We start from the raw sequence: 18,247 nt of genomic DNA, 5'->3' as shown, positions 1-18,247 counted from the left end.
AGAGCAAATATACAGTACCTTTCACTATCTTATCCAAATAGTGAGCTTGAGAATTAAAAAGAAAAAAAAAAAACAGACATTTCAGAAGTGTCACATGAAAGAAGAACTGTTCAGAATTCACATGCAAATCAAGCAGGTGCACCTGAGAGGTCTTACATTACAAAATGAAAATGTATTTCAGAGCTTTTAAAATGCAAGGATTTCTCTTTCCAGCAAACATCATCATGAATCAATGAAACTGTTTTAGAAAGTAGGCCTGCACAAGCAAAAGAGATGCTACCTTTCTGAGACTACATTTTATTCTGACTTCTCTTCACATGCTTTGATTTTTATATATAACAAAAATACAATCAAAGCTAGTTAAAAAATTCAATTTTCAACACAACGTAAGAGCAATTCCTTAGCTTATGAGCTTTAAAACACTAACCATGCAGGAAGATTTTTGGTTTACAGGTCACTCATGACTCTGACATCATAAACAGCACACTATCTTGGATTAACAGGATTTTTAGGAGGATTTTTTTCTTCTGCCTCAATTCAGTCGCAGTTACTCTTCTGAGCACACAAACCAAGTATGTAAAATAAGCTGTATTGTAAATATGGGGTGGAAGAGGGTGTAGTGAGGTGAGTAGCGTGATGATCCATTTCATTTTGAAAAGCAGGTGAAAATTACACTTAGGCTTTAGATGTATAAAAATAAATAACACGGTATATACAAGGATAGCAGACTTCTTTTTCGTAAGTTATGACACTTAACATTTCACAAAAGATTTGAGGAGGCAGATGGATGAATGACATACAGAGCATAAGATGGATTTCAAGCAGCAGGGCCTACTTTTAATACATGAGACACAGCACAGATGGGTAACATATTCCCTCCTTCCTTCCAGGAAACAGACATCAACTGCAGTTGTGTGAAAGGGGTTAATGCCATATAGCAAAGCCACCAGGTCCATCACAGGCTACCAAAGCCAGCCACCCACGCCCAAGGTGATGGGATTCTACAGACCATTGCAGTGGGACAGGACAAACTGAGCCAGGAACGTTGGATACAATCCCCTGGTCTTGCTGTGGACAAGGTCTCTCAACACAGCCTTCACAGGCCCTCTTTCTTTTAAAATTTGACCTTCCTAAATCCCTGAGGGATGATGGCCCCTGTCTGGCAAGTTCTCTGTCACTTGCTAGGATCCCGTTGGATGGGTAACAGGCATTTCCAGTTATAGCCTTTCCTCCAGTTTGGATGAACCAAAAAAAGCTGCTCGAGTCCAAGGAGGGAGGTGGTAAGGTACATATTAGGAGGCAGTGTCACTGCTACAACTAAGAGGGGGAAACTTTCTAGTCCCTTTTTCTTGAAGAAAGTGTCCGGTGTCCACTACACAGCCTTTTCTTTTTTTTTTCCCTATAATGGTAACATTGATGCAAGACAAAGTAAGATGAAAACATCAATACAGAACATTTAGAGCAGCAGCAACAAACTAGGTAGCTTTTCACATTAACCACAAACAAAAAGAAAAGTGATACAGCTACATTTCAGAGTGGATCAAATTCTTCTCTTACTCATCCAGTGTAACTCCCCTTGTCCCTACACAGCTTAAAACATGCTGTAGTATGTGTGGCGGAAAAATCAAGCTTTATTTCATAAAATGAAAGCAATCAGGTCTGTCTGGGGAATGCATCTGTCCACCAATAAAACATTAAATGCCTCTACAAGTGTAAGGATAGGTAAGGGAATATTAAAAAAACCTCCTAGGCAACTGAAAACAGTCCCTGCAATCCCAGGCCCCCAGATACTATTTATTTTCAGATCCAATCTTCATTTAAAAAAATCCAAAACCAACCAACAACAAAACAACAACAACCAAAACAACCGCCCTGAAATACAAGATAGATGAAGAAAATGCTCTTTAAGATTTTTTTGTATCCAGCAGTCCTATAAGATGTCAGTTCCAAACCACAAAACCATAATGCTCAGAAAACAAGTTCTACCTTCCAGCATCCTTTTACTCACAGTCAGTTGACATTAAGGACAATGTTAGAAACTATTGTGGCTAATACGCAGCATTGTGGAAAAATCATAAAGCAGAAAATGAATGACCAAAAACTGTATAACTTTGCAGTGAAGTTTAACTAGCCATGCTGTCTTCCTTATCTTCATGGCACTGGAACTGAAAGAGGAATGAACCTGTGTGGAAATGCGAAACACAAGCCCTTTTCCCCTCTGTATAGAGAATTCCAGGCGGGATTTGGAGCACTTCAGTAGGATGGAGCATCTTGGCAAGATATTTACACATCTGGCACATATATGTTATTTTATGCCCTTAAAAAGTCTAATTACAGACCAGGCAATATATGTACAAGGGTATTTGTGCAGAGTTTAACACTGTGCCATTTAAAATCTTGCTATTATTTCCAGGAGTAGAGGGACATCATATAAGTCCAAATGAAAAAAAGAAAAACAAAACTGAAGATATAAGATTTGTACATTTTCTAGGCTACTCAGAAGTCCAAGGAGCTCTAAGTGGCATTCAAAATTCATACAACATAAAATACAAATGATCAATCTGTGTGGGTATTTACATAAATATGTGGCAGATAACTGATTTTACAAAGAACCGGTAACAGGGCAAATCCACATTTAACACAGCATAGTTCTTAACCACTCGGAACCCTGACTTTTTTTTTTTTTTTTTTTGATTTAATGCCTCCCATTAGTTTCCTATCAGAGATGTAAGTCAGTGTCTTTCCTACTTCCTCCAGGTATGACAGAATACCCTAAGAATAAAAGTACATATTAAATCCATTTATTCCAATCAGCTCCCGTTTAAATCGGCATGAGTCACATACCCATTGATTTAATGTTCCCTAATTGGTACTTGTAACACTGCTTTATTCTGATTATTCTGTCATATGGGATTACAATGGTGACATGCTTCTAAATGCTGTATAGCGAATTTATATCTCTATTAGTTTAAATCATTATCCTCCATCAGACATCTTCACCCATCATAATCTTTGTAATCTGTACACTAGAGTGTAACATGCCCCATGGTTTTGTAATGTATATATTGTCCTGTTACAGTGTCAACTCAACAGCTCCACAAGAGTCATGAATTACTTTGCTGTAAGAGCAGATTTAACCTCATAGCACCACCAGACATGAGGCAAAACCACAAATGAATGTGACCAAAGCCATATTGATCTAGGTCGGCCTAAACAAAAAACTAGGTTTTTTTTAAGGTTTTTTACTTTTGACACCTTGAAACCCTCCTCTCCACCAACACAATCAGCTTTCTCCCTTCCTTACTGGATTACAGCCTCTCCCTCTAAAAGAAAACAGGAGAAATTAGAAACAGAAAAGAGAACCAAAATAGGGGAAGAAAAGAACCAAAGGGGGGAAGAAAAGAAAAGAGAGATGATGAAGATTTCTTCAGTAGCAGCAACAGTGAAGAACACTGTTCTACTCCTCTCGGAGCAAGCTCTGCTTTGCTTCTTCTCCTTGTCTCCCCCAACTCCTTATCGCAGTTCCCATTTCCTGGTGAATGACTGCCTAAGTACCTCTGCTGCTCACACAAACTTCATGCTCTCAGATACCCATCTTCTACAGGAACATGTGAATGACATAACTTGCATCAGTCACGTTTGCACTCTCACATAACCTTGCACCAAGTGTCATACAGGGAGATGGCATGTTTTTCTTGGAATAAAAGCTGACCGGAAGCAAACTATGCTATGTTGTTACCATACTGTCTCCCTTAAGCTTCCCACACATTTATCTGTTTGTTTAGAGGTAGAAAGTTTTAATATCTTCACTTTTTTGCATTAATTTTTAGTATTTGTATAAAATTTTGTTTACAATCCACATGACAAAAAACCCCTTAACACATTAGAAGAATACCATGACAGTGGCCATGTCAAGCGTCCAAAATTTAGGCAGTGATGGGTTTATGGCTACCTATGGAAGTTTTCTTCCCTTGTGAATGTGCAGAGTTCACGGTCCTCATTCAGCATGCATTCTCTCACAAACAACAAACAGCTGATGCCCTAGTAGCAGGTACACTATGCTAACCTAAACAAAGAAGCAACAGCTCTCTTGCAAACTTTCCTATCACCTTCCTCCCTAAGTCACAATTATTTAGCACAGTATCTTCATACCACTGGTATGAAGAGAATACATTCTTACCTCATTTTACCAGTAACTAAAGCAAAGAAAGATCAGAGTGAGAAGTCTCCATTCACTTGGCTACAAGCATCTATGACGTGATTTTCTGGAATACTTAGAATTATATAGTATTTCATACATGAACCAACATTTTAGCAACTCACAAATGTGCAAGTCTTGTTCCCAGAAAGTTAAGAACAGTCAGAGAGCACTTCTTTAAAGTCTGCATTTGTGAACAACTAACAGAAAATACATGGTAGAATCAAGGGTGGAATCCAGTTCTTCAAAATCATCCTTAACCAGATCACCCTGTGCACCAGTCTCTTTTTATGAACATTACTTTTTACTCCCTGTGCAGCCAACTAGTAGCAGGGGATGAGGCATACACTTTATCAGTGGTTTCACAGGCACTTGCCAGCAAAAGGGAAAACTTATTGCAAGCTTTAGGGAGAATGCAGTCTGTAAACAAGTTTTGGTGCTTGTTTTGGGGGAACTGGTACAAAACTCAGAGTTGACAGTTCTGGTCTGACTTCTCTAATCTATTCAAGACAGTCCACAGTGGTTTACTCCTCCTGATGTGGCTAGAAGATCATCCTTATTTCCTCTCATTTCCATCCAGTCACAGCTTAACTGTTTCGACAATTAAACCACCTTTTGAACCTAAAACCCCAAATAACCCTTGTAATATTTAAATCCAGCATTTCTTATCCTACCCACAGCAGACTTAGGGAATAGCATATTGATTCCTTTAGGCAACTGCTTTCCCACCCAAAGAATGACTAAGAAAAGCATGCATCCATATGCAAATTCTGAGGAGCTACCAAAAAACTTGCAGAAGTCCAACATTCATAAAATTTTAAAGATACTCTTTAGCCTGTCTTGAGAAAGGTTCACTCATGTCAAATTCAGCATCTCCTACAGTTTTTTCTGCCTGGCAAACTGCCTCCTATCTTGGATTTCTGCAGCCGATTATTCTTAAGCACAGAATCCAGCATTTGTTGAATTGTACCCTATTTTTCTGCATAGAATGTGCTATTTGTCAAAGTAATTTTAAATTCTTGTCCTATCTTCCAAAGTGCTTGGGGGCAGCAGGCTTTGGTATCATTTGCAAATGCAATTCTTTCTATTCATCACTGAACAGTACTGAAAGCACATGTTCTTCCACTGTAAGCAGCTCATGGTCGTCATCCATTCTCTGAGTTTATAAGAACCTTGTCTTAGACATACCATATGTTCAGAGCATTGCTGCCAATAGAGGAGGATTACAAACGCTCTTCCCTTTTGATACTTTTTTACTCCTAAATTCCCATTTTGCCCTTCTTGTAAAGGAGAGCACATGGATGGAATTATAGTTTCACACAATTTTATTTCTTTTCCTCCTTACACAGGCCAAAACACAGTCATCACCCTGAACTCATACCTTCTTAATAATTTATGCATTTTAAATATCTGCAGAGAGACCTGACTTCACTGCAATTTATCCCTTGCCAAAATTGCAACCGTTCTTTGCAGCAATCATTTATGGGATTTATATACAAAGGCACATAAGCCCATTATCCTTTAGATTTTTTGTTCTGGAGACCATCCCAATTTTACTGTAAAGTAAGATTTCTAATCATTATTACTGGAAAGCCACATATATATTAGAATAAAAGGTTCAGTTACTATTAAGGATGTAATAGACATAGGAAATTTGGGACTGCTGGTAAGATCATGAGCAGTGTTGTTCCCCACTTAACATCTATTTAACTGGAAGAAGATTTTGAAGGAAGGGTATACACCGTTAAAGAGTTAAAACTATCTCACATGTACAGGCTGAAGATGTTCAAATGCCCATTTGAAGCAACAAACTTGTGAAGACCTGCCTCAGATACAGGTAAAAACCTGACACTTACATTAAGAACTGAAAGATAAATTTGACTTGAAAACACATCAGGGCATGGATCAGGGTGGGAAGCATTATGGTTTCCATCTTTCTCCCTGACTGACAGTATTTATGGAATGTGGTCTGACCAGCATGCAAGTATACGACGTACAAAAGCACTTACTCTCTGGCCACTTCAGCTCAAAGAAGCTTTGCAACGCACTTTAAAATTCTTCACATCTCAGAGGATTCTGCTGCTTTCTGAAAATGTGCCTAACTTGAACTTCACATGTGGTCCTCATTTAAATGCAAATTAACCAATTAGCAATTTAAAGTATGCTAGCAGTTAATTTGTATTTGAGATACTTGGTCTTGAAATGTGTTAAGGCCTGACCAATAACTCCCTTTTTTTCACAGTTCCAAAAATGCATGCTGTATCTTAAATTCACCTGGTAATTGAGTATTTTTATGGTTACCAAATGTACAGATATTTTGCATATTCAAAGCTTGGCCTGGCAAACTAATAACGTGCCCTTTAGGCACAGGAAAGATAAAAGCCAAATTTGTTCTAAATTTCATGAAATCTAGTTAAACTGTGGTTATCAGTCTTCTGGGTGCCAAAATGTCATCACCTCTTCTTTGTCGGCTTTTTGTATTGAGGGTAGAGGTATAAATATTGTTGTGAAATCCCAACTGCAAAGGCAGTCAGGTGTTTTGAAACTAGGGTTTCACTCACAATACTGTGGTAAACTAATTGATATTGGATATAATTATATTTGAATATTTGATTTTATCTGATAAAAACTATTTGAATGTCAAAGGTCATACCTTCATTCAGATACAATCTTATTTTTAAGATGAAACTTGCATTCAGGTATAATTCCATGAACCCATAACTAAAGAAAAACATAAATTTAGGAATTTTGATAATTACAGAATATATTCATACAGGAGTAATTATTACAATTTGAGGGACAAGAATTTCAAAAGAATCTAAATTCTAAATTTTAAAAAAAACCCTTAAAATTTATGGAAAATTCCTGTGCATGTACTAAGGTACATTAAATATGTGACACATTAAACCACTCTGAAATGTGAATATTGTCAGTAATTTAAACTTCTGAGAAAAGTAAGCCATGCTTGGCAATTAGCATCAGCACTGAAATGACAGTGGGCATCATAATACTGGTTATCTGTGCTGCTCTCCCACTAACGTGCAAATGTAGAGAAGACAGATCAAACTAGTCCATGACTTACTCTGTCTAGCCCATGTGTCAAAAATGTACAGTGGAATGATATATAGCCATATCAAGTTTTCTATCAGCACTTCATTTAATTAACTGAAGGAACACATTTGTCTTTACTTGCTCTCTGATCTTATAGAGAGATAAGGTGTCATTTCCCTGCAGTCATATTTGAAATCTGTAAGAGAAGGAGCCCTAAGCTAAACACGTGCTGAAGGGAACAGGTGCAGGCCATAGAACTTATTGGAGGAGATTCTGTCTTAGCATCCCTCTACACTTGCTGTACTTCTGTGCTTATGCTGATCTGACTGTGGTCACATGGAAAACCAGCACACTGATGCCTCTGTGTTTGTCCCTAGCCAGAAAACCATTTTAATCAGTCACCAGAATAGCCTGTGCTAACAGAAACCCACTTATGGGAAAGTGCTCTAGACTCATTTTCCTCATCATTCTAAATATCTAAACCAGATGACATTCCCGTTTTTCTGGCTAAAATAGATGAAACTAGAAAATCTCTTGCTGAGGAAAATTTATTTTTTTGGTTTGACTTATTTGAATGTCATGCTACTGTCTTTTCATGCAAAGAAAAAGGTTAAAATAAATAATTTCCTGTTCCTTGTTATTTTTTTCCCCAACTAAATTTTAGGGGAAATTCTTAGAAAATAAATCAGATTCTGGTCTTCACTGGAATATAAACATAAGCTGCACACTTCCCAGTAAACCACCACTGGCTTTGATTTTCAGTTCTGCATACCAGGTAAAGCAGCCTCATGCAGCACTCAAAAGTAGCATGGAAGTACCATGATGCTAACTTTAGCCCTCCTGAGGGATTAATGTGAATGCTTAATCACATTAATCCACATTTAGCTCATTTATGTTTAATGATGTGCTTTCCATGCATACATATACAAATATTAATTTTGGATTGAAAGATAATCGTTCAACATGATAACAATTAAACAGCTGTAACCTGTCTTGTGTTAAGTAATGGAGCTGCAGGCAAGCTTTATAAACAGATGGTCTTACCCACCCATGCTTAATGTTAAAGACTTTTAAAAAAGAGGTGTTGACAATTCTGAACAAGAAGGCATAGTTTTAATGCAAATTGGCAAATTTGCAATTTAGATTATGCTAAAACAAATTTAGTCTATAGAAAAAATTAAGCTGCATTGTAAAAGTGAGTTGTTACACAGCACATCAATACAGCAGCTTCTCCACCAACATATTTACTAATTTCATTCAGCTAACAGAGTTTAATGGAAAAGCAGCTGGAAAAGTATTCATATTTATGGGCTTCCTATGACAGTTACCTAATATACTCATGGTACATGACAGTAATATCACAAAAAATGATAGACTTTCTGGAATAGTATCTGTTCCAATCTCACAAAACAACTACTCAGACAGGAGAGGGTCACTGAACTCATTGCAAGCCAGGACACAAAGGAAAAAAACCCCATACTTTAGCACAACTGTGTTATGAAAACTTAATTACAGAGCAAATTTTCATCCAGGCTATCACCTGGGCACCAGCTGTGCATCTGTGGTCTTGTATCCCATCGAGATGCAGGTTGAGCTTCAAAAAATAATATATGGATGTTCACCTCAGACCTGTGAATGTCACTTCCAGACCAAATAAACAATCGACAGGTGATTTTCCACAGCTCTGCAGTGAACTGTTGATTTAACCTGTTCTCATGGGGTTACAGGAAATTGTAAAACATTACATTAAAACATTTTAGCAGAGCCTGTTGTGACAGAACAAGGGGTAATAAACTAAAAGAGGGTAGATTCAAGACTTACGGAAGAAGTTTTGTTCAGTGCGGGTAGTGAAACACCAGAACAAGTTGCCCAGAGAGGTGGTGAATGCCCTGGAAATATTCAAGGCCAGGCTGGATGAGGCTCTGAGCAACCAAATCTAGCTGAAGACGTTGCTGCTTACTGCAGTGGGGGTTAACCTCTAAAGGTCCCTTCCAACCCAAACTATTCTACGATCCTATGATTTTACGACTACAGTTCGCCAGAGGGAAGAGACAGTAAGCAACTTAGGTGCCTTAAGTTGTTTAATATTTGAAACATACACTGCCTATGTTTAGTTCAAACCTCTAAGATCCTGAACACTAGTACCAAGTTTTGAGTTTTGCTAATTCCTATTAGATTCATTTATCAAAATGCTGAGCATGTACTTATCTGCTGAACATCTTTGATATAAATATGTGGAAGTATGCATTCACAGCAAAGGCAGTGGCTCGCAAGTGTGCTGACATCAGGTGTGCTATTGAAGTGGCACTACCCTGTGCCAAAGACCCATAACAGAACAGTGGATATCAGCAATACACATCAGGTTTACTGCATTAGTCAAAACAATCCTGTCCACCTTACTATACACATTGCTTCAAAAAGATAGACTTCCCCCCTCCCCACTTTATTTAGTCTACTCTCTATCAAATATCAAGGTATATAAAACATATATGTATATAATTTCTCCAATCCAGTCTTGTCATCTTCAGCCTTAGGGAAACCCCGATGTTTAACCCAGATAAGCAGATGTCTAAATTTTTTCTGAACAAAAAAAAGCAAACCTTTGCAATCACCTACAATTTTTCTTCCCAACAACTTGAAGTATTGAAGTAAAAAAACCACCGACAATGAAATAGGTATCCGGCAGTTTAGAATAATTAGAATTTCCTCTGACTAAATTCCATTCAAATATTTTGAAGTATATGTAAAAATCAGCATAACTCAAGAAGCAATCTAGAATTTAAATGATATTAGAGAGAAATAAAACTAAGGACTACCTTGCTTTAATTAAGGAGACAGGTTTGGTTTTTTCCTTCATTCTATGTTTTAACACATGTCAACTTACAATACAAACAGTGGGCTAACTGAAAATGAGACTGGACAGATAGTTAGCATTTAAAAATACATCAAAATTGTTAGCTGAGGTGCAAAACATTTTTTACCATTTTGAATGGCATTCATGCTTCACAAAAATACCAAAAACTCTTTGATCAAATGAGCTATGGATTCAGATGATTCAGTATATATTCCAGTTAGGGCCTCTGTGAGTAGTGCAGACACATCTGCCCCATTTTGTACATCCAGCCAAAGGTCTGGAAGGCTATTCCTTTCCCAAAAAGTGAGTAAAGTGAATTGCCCTTAAGGTTTACAATTTCTTTGGAACATTCCTTTCCCAAAGAAGATGTTAATTTTGGCTGTTGCACTTCATATAGCTTCCAGCTAATAGCTGCAACAAAGAAACACATCTGCATTTCTAAAATACTTCACAGTACCGCAGCTAAATGGTTAAGGACTTTTAGAAATAAGAAGGGTGCAATTGTTTATTTTCAGACATATAAAAGGAGAGTGAGTAGGAGTCGTTCATACACATAACACGAATTATGCAAATATTCTGCTACTAAGTAGAGAGTTGTAAGTAGCATAAAATGCCTGGGTTACAAATGGAGGGTGACAATAAAAAACTGGTTTGCATAGAGAAATATTCTGAAGTCCCTTGTGTTTTGAAATTTATTGCTCAGAAAGAGCTACTACCTACTGTAGGGTAGATGAGAGAAAAGAAATTGACTCTTCATCTGCCAAGCTAAGGAGGCAGCAATTTTCCCCCCACTAAATTGAAATACTGTTGAAAACGAGCAGTAAAACGACCTGGCTTCTCTGTAACATGGGGCTCCTGAAGAAAACAGCTCTAAAAAACTAAATTTAACAGCAGCCTAAAGCCTGTGCCTCCTTACTTGCCTTGGAGGCTGTAAGGGCAATATAAACAAATCAAACTATCTTTACAGCAGCAGCCACAAAGTAAACACCCATTTAAAGAATAAACAGGTGGGAAGACAGACCTGCCTGCCCAGTGCTAAGGAAAAACTTGTTTGTGCTTAATATGTTGGAAAAATTGTTCAAGAGCAGTTCATCCGTATATAACTACAACCCTTGAAATGCTGCCAAGGTCAGTGAGACCAACAGCAGAGTGATCTGCTGAGTAATTGCTCGTTGTCAAGTTAAAGCAGTCAAGGGAAAGGCTTTATCCTACTTCTAAATATTTACTTTCTTTTATTGTTAAGAAAGCAGTTCTCTCCCCACCCCTCTACTCTCTTTGTCAGCATGTTTTCTGGAAGCTCCTCAAAAACGTTAACCCTATAGATTCTCCCTAGGATTCTGTAGATGCACCTTGATTACCTTTCCCTTGTATGTTTGAACAATTTCATTAGTAAATAACAAAAACCCAAAACCAACCAACCAACCAAATTTAAAAAAATCAATTGTGATTGCTATAAAAAATAATTCTTGAGTCAATCTTACTACTTTCACACCTGACTTCCTTCTAAAAAAGAAAACCTTGCCTCATCTTCCTGGTGCAATGATGTGGGTATTAATTAATACAGCTGCAACAGGCTCTCATTTTCCCTGCCTTCAAAGCTCTTAGCACTGCTTCTTGCAACCACCAAGTACAGGATCACCACCTGCCCCCCAGTCAGGGCTGTAAACTACCCGGGAACACAGCCTGGGTTTTCTGTTTTCTAGATACTCATGTCTCAGTTATGCCAACACATTCAGAGTTAGAGCCCTTCCAAAACTTCCATGAAAGTTAAAATTCTCCAGCCTCTTTTTAGCTTGTGGCAAAAGCAAATCATGCTACATTCACATCCATCAGCTCCACTGCAGTTAGACTTACTGTCCTATATTGTTGCTTCAGCTACATCACCTCTTTTAACCATCTCTCCTCCATCTATCCAAACATAGAACTGTGTGGGGTTTTTTTGCTTATTGGACTTTTTTTTTGATTTTTCTGATTACTCATGATTTCTTCAGCACTCAGTGTTATGCTTGCCTTTGTCTGACCTGTGGCTACCTCTTTCATTGCTAATTCGATCCACCTCAAAGTGCTTAGCCATGATGCTTCTTGTACTTGGGAGATGTGTCCCATAAATATTTCAGTCATGTTGTCACTCCTTTCACAGCCTTTAAAGAGCTTCATGCAATGCTCTCCACTCACCAAAGTGCAAACTAGTCATCTCTTACATGCAGACCATTGCCAGTTCCTTTGCCTGTGCTTCCTACCTGTTGTCATGCAGAAGTTTCTCTGTGTGGTTATGCTGAGATAAAAATTGTTTGGATAGGACTCTACTCCACTGTTACAGACATGCAGCACCTCGCACAAAGGGAAATTAGTGTGGAAGGGAATTTCTCAGCACTGCAGCTCCACTTTTTCTTAGCCCTCCTATTTACACGCACAATTTCTCATGCTAGCTCACTGTCAAAGCCTGTGCAGTGGAGAAGGATATCCTGCTGTATATGGGACAAATGGACTGGGTAAGAAAAGCTCCACTGAGAAAGGTATAGCAACTTCCAAAGGTTTTCAGGCACTAGAACTAGCTTGGTTACAGAAACACAGAAGCTGTAATAAGGATGGCTTCTTCTCAATCAGTTGTATTAAACTACTGTTACATTATTAACATGTAAGAAATTTGACAGCATTCTACAATAGAACATTACGTTGACAAGAAGATAATTTTGGGCAGTTAGATCACATTTATTACATGGTGGAAGTGACATTTTTATGTAGGCAAGTCACTTTTTAGAGCTTCTTCTCCTTAAAAGAGAAAAAAAGAAAGAAAAACAATAGGAAGCTTCATTTGCAAAAGACATAAAGCTATCACATAAAAATAGAAAAGCACAAATCAAATAGTATATTTACAGTTCAAACCAAAAGTAACCTCCTCCTCAGTGAAAGGCAGTTAAAGGGAAAAGATTGAAAAGGAAATTCTTCTACCTTCTTTTCATGGCAAACTAGGTATGAAGAACTGATGAGCCATTATATAACCACTTCCTTTCTTAAAACATCAACTCTTTTCCACAGACTGACACATGCAAATATTCTGTTTGAAGAAACATCCTTCAAAGCAATACACTTCTTATTCAGCCGTGGCCAGCAGCGCTGGCTGTTTGAATTTTGCAGCCAAGACAGGGTAAAGCATAGGCAGCCTACCAATGGTACAGTGCTCTCCGTTCCATCCCTGGCTACATTCACACTTGCCGTCCTTACAGGTGCCGTGCTCGGCGCAGCGGGGGTGGCAGGCCCGCTGGTTGCAGGCTGTGCCCGTCCAGCCTTCCTCGCAGCGACACGTGCCGCCCATGCACACGCCGTGCGTGCCACAGTCCACCGAACAGATTTCTGCATTCAGACGAGACGGGGGCAGAGAAGGAGGCAGGAAGCACAGGGGAGAGAGAGGGAATGCTTTAATTAGAAGTGCTACATTTTAATTCGACATGTAAAGAATAAGAAAGGCAAAATCTTTGAAAGTTAAATCAAAGGAATTTACTGTGAAAGACATTTCCATGTAAGATTCAAAAGAGCAGAAAGCACCGAGCTTTATCTCTTTGCTAATGCTCTTTTAATCAGTCAGCAGACTTTAGCGATGTTTAAGTGTCCACAGCTCTTTCGCTAGCTTGCAGTAATTTTCAAGCAGGTTTTTTGTGCTCACATATTTCTTAAGAGTAACTTTTTGTATCTTAGATTATATGGCACTTAGACCTACCAGAACTTACACGGTACTCATAGTGACTAAATGTAACACATACCTAGATCATTGTCTGTTGTGAGTCAAAATCGAATATGACGAAGTTCATTTTAGCAAGGTTTCCCTTCCATACTCTTCTCGCTGTTTTCTTTCAAAGTTAAAATGTGCCATTTCTGACACATTTTTTCATTATAAAGAATCAGCCTTAGTGAGACAAATTAGCACTATGCTGACACACTGACACATCTGTAAAGTGTAAAAGATCATTCTCTTTTACTTTCAGTAAATTTGTATCAGTGACAGCTGATTTCAATATTGAAACAGTCTGGTTTCAATAATACTTTGTTAAAAAAATAAAACAACATACAGCAATTTAACTTGTCATTTACATATAGTAACAGGATCTTGTATCTGATAGAATAATTGAAAAATATGTTAACAGCCAAAGGTAGTCAGAGGCCAAACAATGCATATTAAGTCCCAGCTAATACAAGATGATAATTTACACTGCCAGATTTTGCATTTACAGTTTTGGTTCATTTAGTCAGACTCCAGCAAACTTTACTTCTGCTAAGCAGAAAACAGAAAAACAAAGAAATACAATACAGCCTGAGGGACTTGTTTAGTTCCTTGGCATACAGCTGGCTGTAGCCATGTATTGGTTCATAGAAGTGCTATATTTAGGTTCTGTTTTCGTGTGAAAAACAGCAAGTAGTTTAGTAATAAAAGATCAAAATTATTTTTAACAGCAAAAGAAACTTGCATTCAGTGCAAGAAAGGTTTCCAGTTTCCCAATCAACAGTGTTTTTCTTCCCTGCTGTCTCAAAGTGCTGTGGAACATTAAACACAGCGTCAAGGAGCTGTGACATTTCCCGTAAGAAACAACCCAAAACCTTTATGGAGAAAGACAGCTGTAATTTCCCCCTCCCTTCCCCCCCACCAACTATATAGCATTTTATATCTACTTTGAATTAAATTTTTGATTAAAAGATGCAAGATGGTTTGATTAACTTCAGAGTCACAAAACGTCACTGCAGCTCCGAGAAAGAAAGGTTTATTTCTCTTCAATCTAATCAATTTTTCATTAGGGTGAAGGTGTTTATCAGCTTTTAGCACACTAGCTTTGAGCAAGGTGCGTCAATCTTTGTAATGAATTTATTAATTAGAGTTAATTTAATTGAAGTGGAATTGAAGGGCTAATTAACGGACAAACTGCTGATGAAGATAGAGGAAAGCTCTGCTGATTTCAAACCTATAAAACCCTCTGATGGAAATAACTCATTCTTTTCTTCATCCAGCAGCTTAACAACATGTTTATGGGTAAGATTTACTTTTTTAGTGCACTCTTCTGAAGGTCATGTTGCACAGCTTCAGCAAATAATCTGTGCACATTTTTACAAAGCTCCTTTGTGAGTCTGACACACTTGAGATATTTGAGATCAGAAATATTTTATGTTATTTTAATGACAAATCATTCCATGAAACATAAGTAAAAGGTGGAGCATAACTGGTCATCAAAAAACGCGTAGAGGACAATGTGTCAGTAAACAGGGGATCCATGTTTTGCCTGAGAACTAGACAGGGTCTAACATAAATAGGCATTTTTAGTGTTAGAAATGGTCAGAAAAGATTTTTTCTTCTAAACAAATTTCACAGGAGACAACATTTTCTTCTCTTTGTCACTTTTTCTTGCATGTTTGGAACTCTATCACTCTCGTATGCATAAGCCATTATGGAGTATCACAGATCCTGGTCAGGAAGTACATTTGTTTTAAAAAGACGGTTCCTCATGAAAATGTTATATTTATTCATAAGCTGGCATAAACCCAGCTAGCCCATGTGTTCAGTTTTCATTAACAAAACGTCTGAGTTCTTAGATGAACTGCTTTAGACAAATACACATCTCACAGTTAAACAAGATTTCTTTTTTGATATGTGGCTACCAAACAATATTCTAAAAACTCATATTTGTCAAAAAGCTGCTGTCATACTTTATAAATATTTAGATTCTGCTCTTTCTGATAGTACCTCTAGTTTTCTTCTTTTGTTTCTAAGCTCAGACTATGGTTTTAATAAGCTCAGTTCCATATTTCAAGAAATTCCTCTGCTTCTTCACTCCTATCAACTCCTTCCACCCGGGCAGCCTGCACCCTGCCTCAAAAGCTTTTTAAGATTCATTTTTGCATTCCCTTTGCCTTCAAACTTGAATGCTATCTGTTTTTCAAGAAAAATACCTCAGATTAGCTGGAGAGATTCTTAAAATGTTATCATCCCTGGTTTCACTAGTGTAGTTTTTAAGTTTCTAAATAGATGTATTAGAACAATATCCACATATCACGCAAAGAACATTCAGAACTTGCATGTGAAATACCTGAAGTTACCCGATGAAGGCAGCTAAAAGACACAAACAAATGTATTGATTTTCAAATCCTTCAAACTCATCAATTGTTTTGAACCTTTGAATCAATTTACAGTTCATGCTGAAGTCAACTCAAAGACATCAATCAGCTCAGCAGGTCAGGTCCTAACACAATAATGCCATTAAAATGCTGCTATTCAAGACATCAACATTTTATAAAATGCCAGTGGTTTTAACTCTTACCATTGGAGCAATCTGGACCTGTCCAGTTGGGGTCGCAGGTGCAGCTACCACTCTCTTGAAGGTAGGTGCCATGACCAGAGCACTGGTCAGAGCACATTGTCTTCAGGATTTCACAGTTGTTGCCACCCCAGCCCGGGTTGCAGTGGCACTCGCCGTGGATGCACACACCGTGGCTGGAGCAGGCTGGATCCAAGCAATCCGCTGCAGGGAGACGAGAAAGATCAGCTTAAACCTGTCAATCCTAACAACAGTCATCAACCTATAGTGATGAGTCATCAACCCAAAAGTGCTAACAGCATATTTGGGCTTAATTCACATTTCAAGACCTTATGAAATAGGCAGCACTGCACTCATCTTGAAAGTAAACATTAGTAAGCTGAAGCTGAGAAGTCCACGTTCCTTTCATCGCAATGAATGAGGAAAAGACAGAGTGGACTAAGATATTTTGTGCCTCCCTTCTCTGGCTACAAGGTAAATCACTCTTTGTCATCGCTTCTTGCATAGCTGCAATTTTCCTTTTAAAAACACCTCCCTTTCACATCACTTTCTGATACTGTGAAATTTGGGCATGCACATAACTGACACCTAGACAACCACAGATTACCACTGAGTTAATGGAGAATCTTTCAAAGTTTGGTTATTTTTCTGAATTACAGCAAGATTGGCTTTGGGTCTTGGGCAACCAATCTTGACTCTGCCTAATCATAGTGTAACAAGTGCTGCATTCTCTGCATCACTATTCCCTGGTGTAACTGACCCAATCCACCGCTGTAGAGTTTTGACAGCTATATAGGACCCTCAGCTTGTTCCAGAAATGAACGAGTGACATACTGTCTATCTGTCTTAATTCACTTGTGCTTTAGATGATGAGATTTAATTTAGCAATTTGACTCAATAAAATGTTACACTTGTAGGGTCAATGGTCTGAAAATTTAATTCCAGAGACTTAATTGCATTACTTTGTATGTGGAGATCAATAAAATCAATTTGATTGAGGAAGAAAATAGCAGTTTTTACTCCCTAAAAAAATAGAATGGAAAATGAACCACATTTTGCAGTACACCAGAATGAATATTATTATGCACATCTCTGGAATACAAGAATGATGCATCATTTTTCCCTCTGATGCATTGGAATCAGCATTTTCCACAATCTGGTCTGTGGAAAAGACTACTAACAAATGTAGTAAATTAGTGATTTGCTTTATACTGGGGAAATTCAGTAAGAATTCCTACATATGTGTTTTATGTGCTTTCTTTTTAGCTGACTTCAGCCAGACAAAACCCAAGTATGCTGGCAACCAAAAACATTACATGCACATTACTTTGAATTTTCCAGCTGCTTACTTGAGAATACATAGAGTACAATAATTCTATAGAATTCAGTGATACTAGTGATTCCAAAACTTGATTTGTAGTATTCTAAAATGATTTTTTAAGAGACAGGGTTAGTGCGTAAGATCTAGAAAAATTCATAGAGCTGGATGTGCCAGCTGTTAACCTGACCAACAACAGCTGGTGCTGGAGTAAATATTTATGCATTTACCTTCTTCACAGTTTTCTCCTTTGTACCCAGAGTTGCAGGCACAAGAGCCCATGATGCAAATGCCCCGTCCCCCACACTGGGGATCGATGCACTGACTCGTAGGCACGTCACACTCGGTGCCCTTCCAGCCACTGTAACACAGGCAGCGTCCTTTGGAGTACTGCCCATTGCCACTGCACAGCACTGGGCAGGCTGCTGTGAGACAGAACACAGCACAACAATCAAAATAAAGATCTTCACCAAAGCTTTATAAAGAAGAACATCCAAGATGTTGCTTTTCTGATGTATTTGTCTTCA

General features: G+C 38.0%; 1 protein-coding gene across 15 annotated transcripts in view; it reads right to left on the bottom strand.

Annotated features, from left to right (window-relative positions):
• Positions 1–18,247, bottom strand: part of TENM3 (teneurin transmembrane protein 3) — a 1,315,365-nt gene that overhangs the window by 68,071 nt on the left and 1,229,047 nt on the right. For 14 of the 15 annotated variants that reach the window (XM_039550639.1, XM_039550640.1, XM_039550642.1 and 11 more), the window contains 4 exons: positions 17,951–18,145; positions 16,406–16,606; positions 13,272–13,457; positions 19–45 (listed from right to left, as the gene is read on the bottom strand). In XM_039550639.1, coding sequence (XP_039406573.1) covers positions 19–45; positions 13,272–13,457; positions 16,406–16,606; positions 17,951–18,145 — 609 coding nt within the window. The remainder of the gene's footprint in view (positions 1–18; positions 46–13,271; positions 13,458–16,405; positions 16,607–17,950; positions 18,146–18,247) is intronic. The other variant, XM_039550649.1, reaches the window with a different exon arrangement.

This window comes from Corvus cornix, chromosome 4, assembly GCF_000738735.6.
Source record: "Corvus cornix cornix isolate S_Up_H32 chromosome 4, ASM73873v5, whole genome shotgun sequence".
NCBI lineage: Eukaryota > Metazoa > Chordata > Aves > Passeriformes > Corvidae > Corvus > Corvus cornix.
This window is presented reverse-complemented; position numbering and strand designations above follow the sequence as displayed.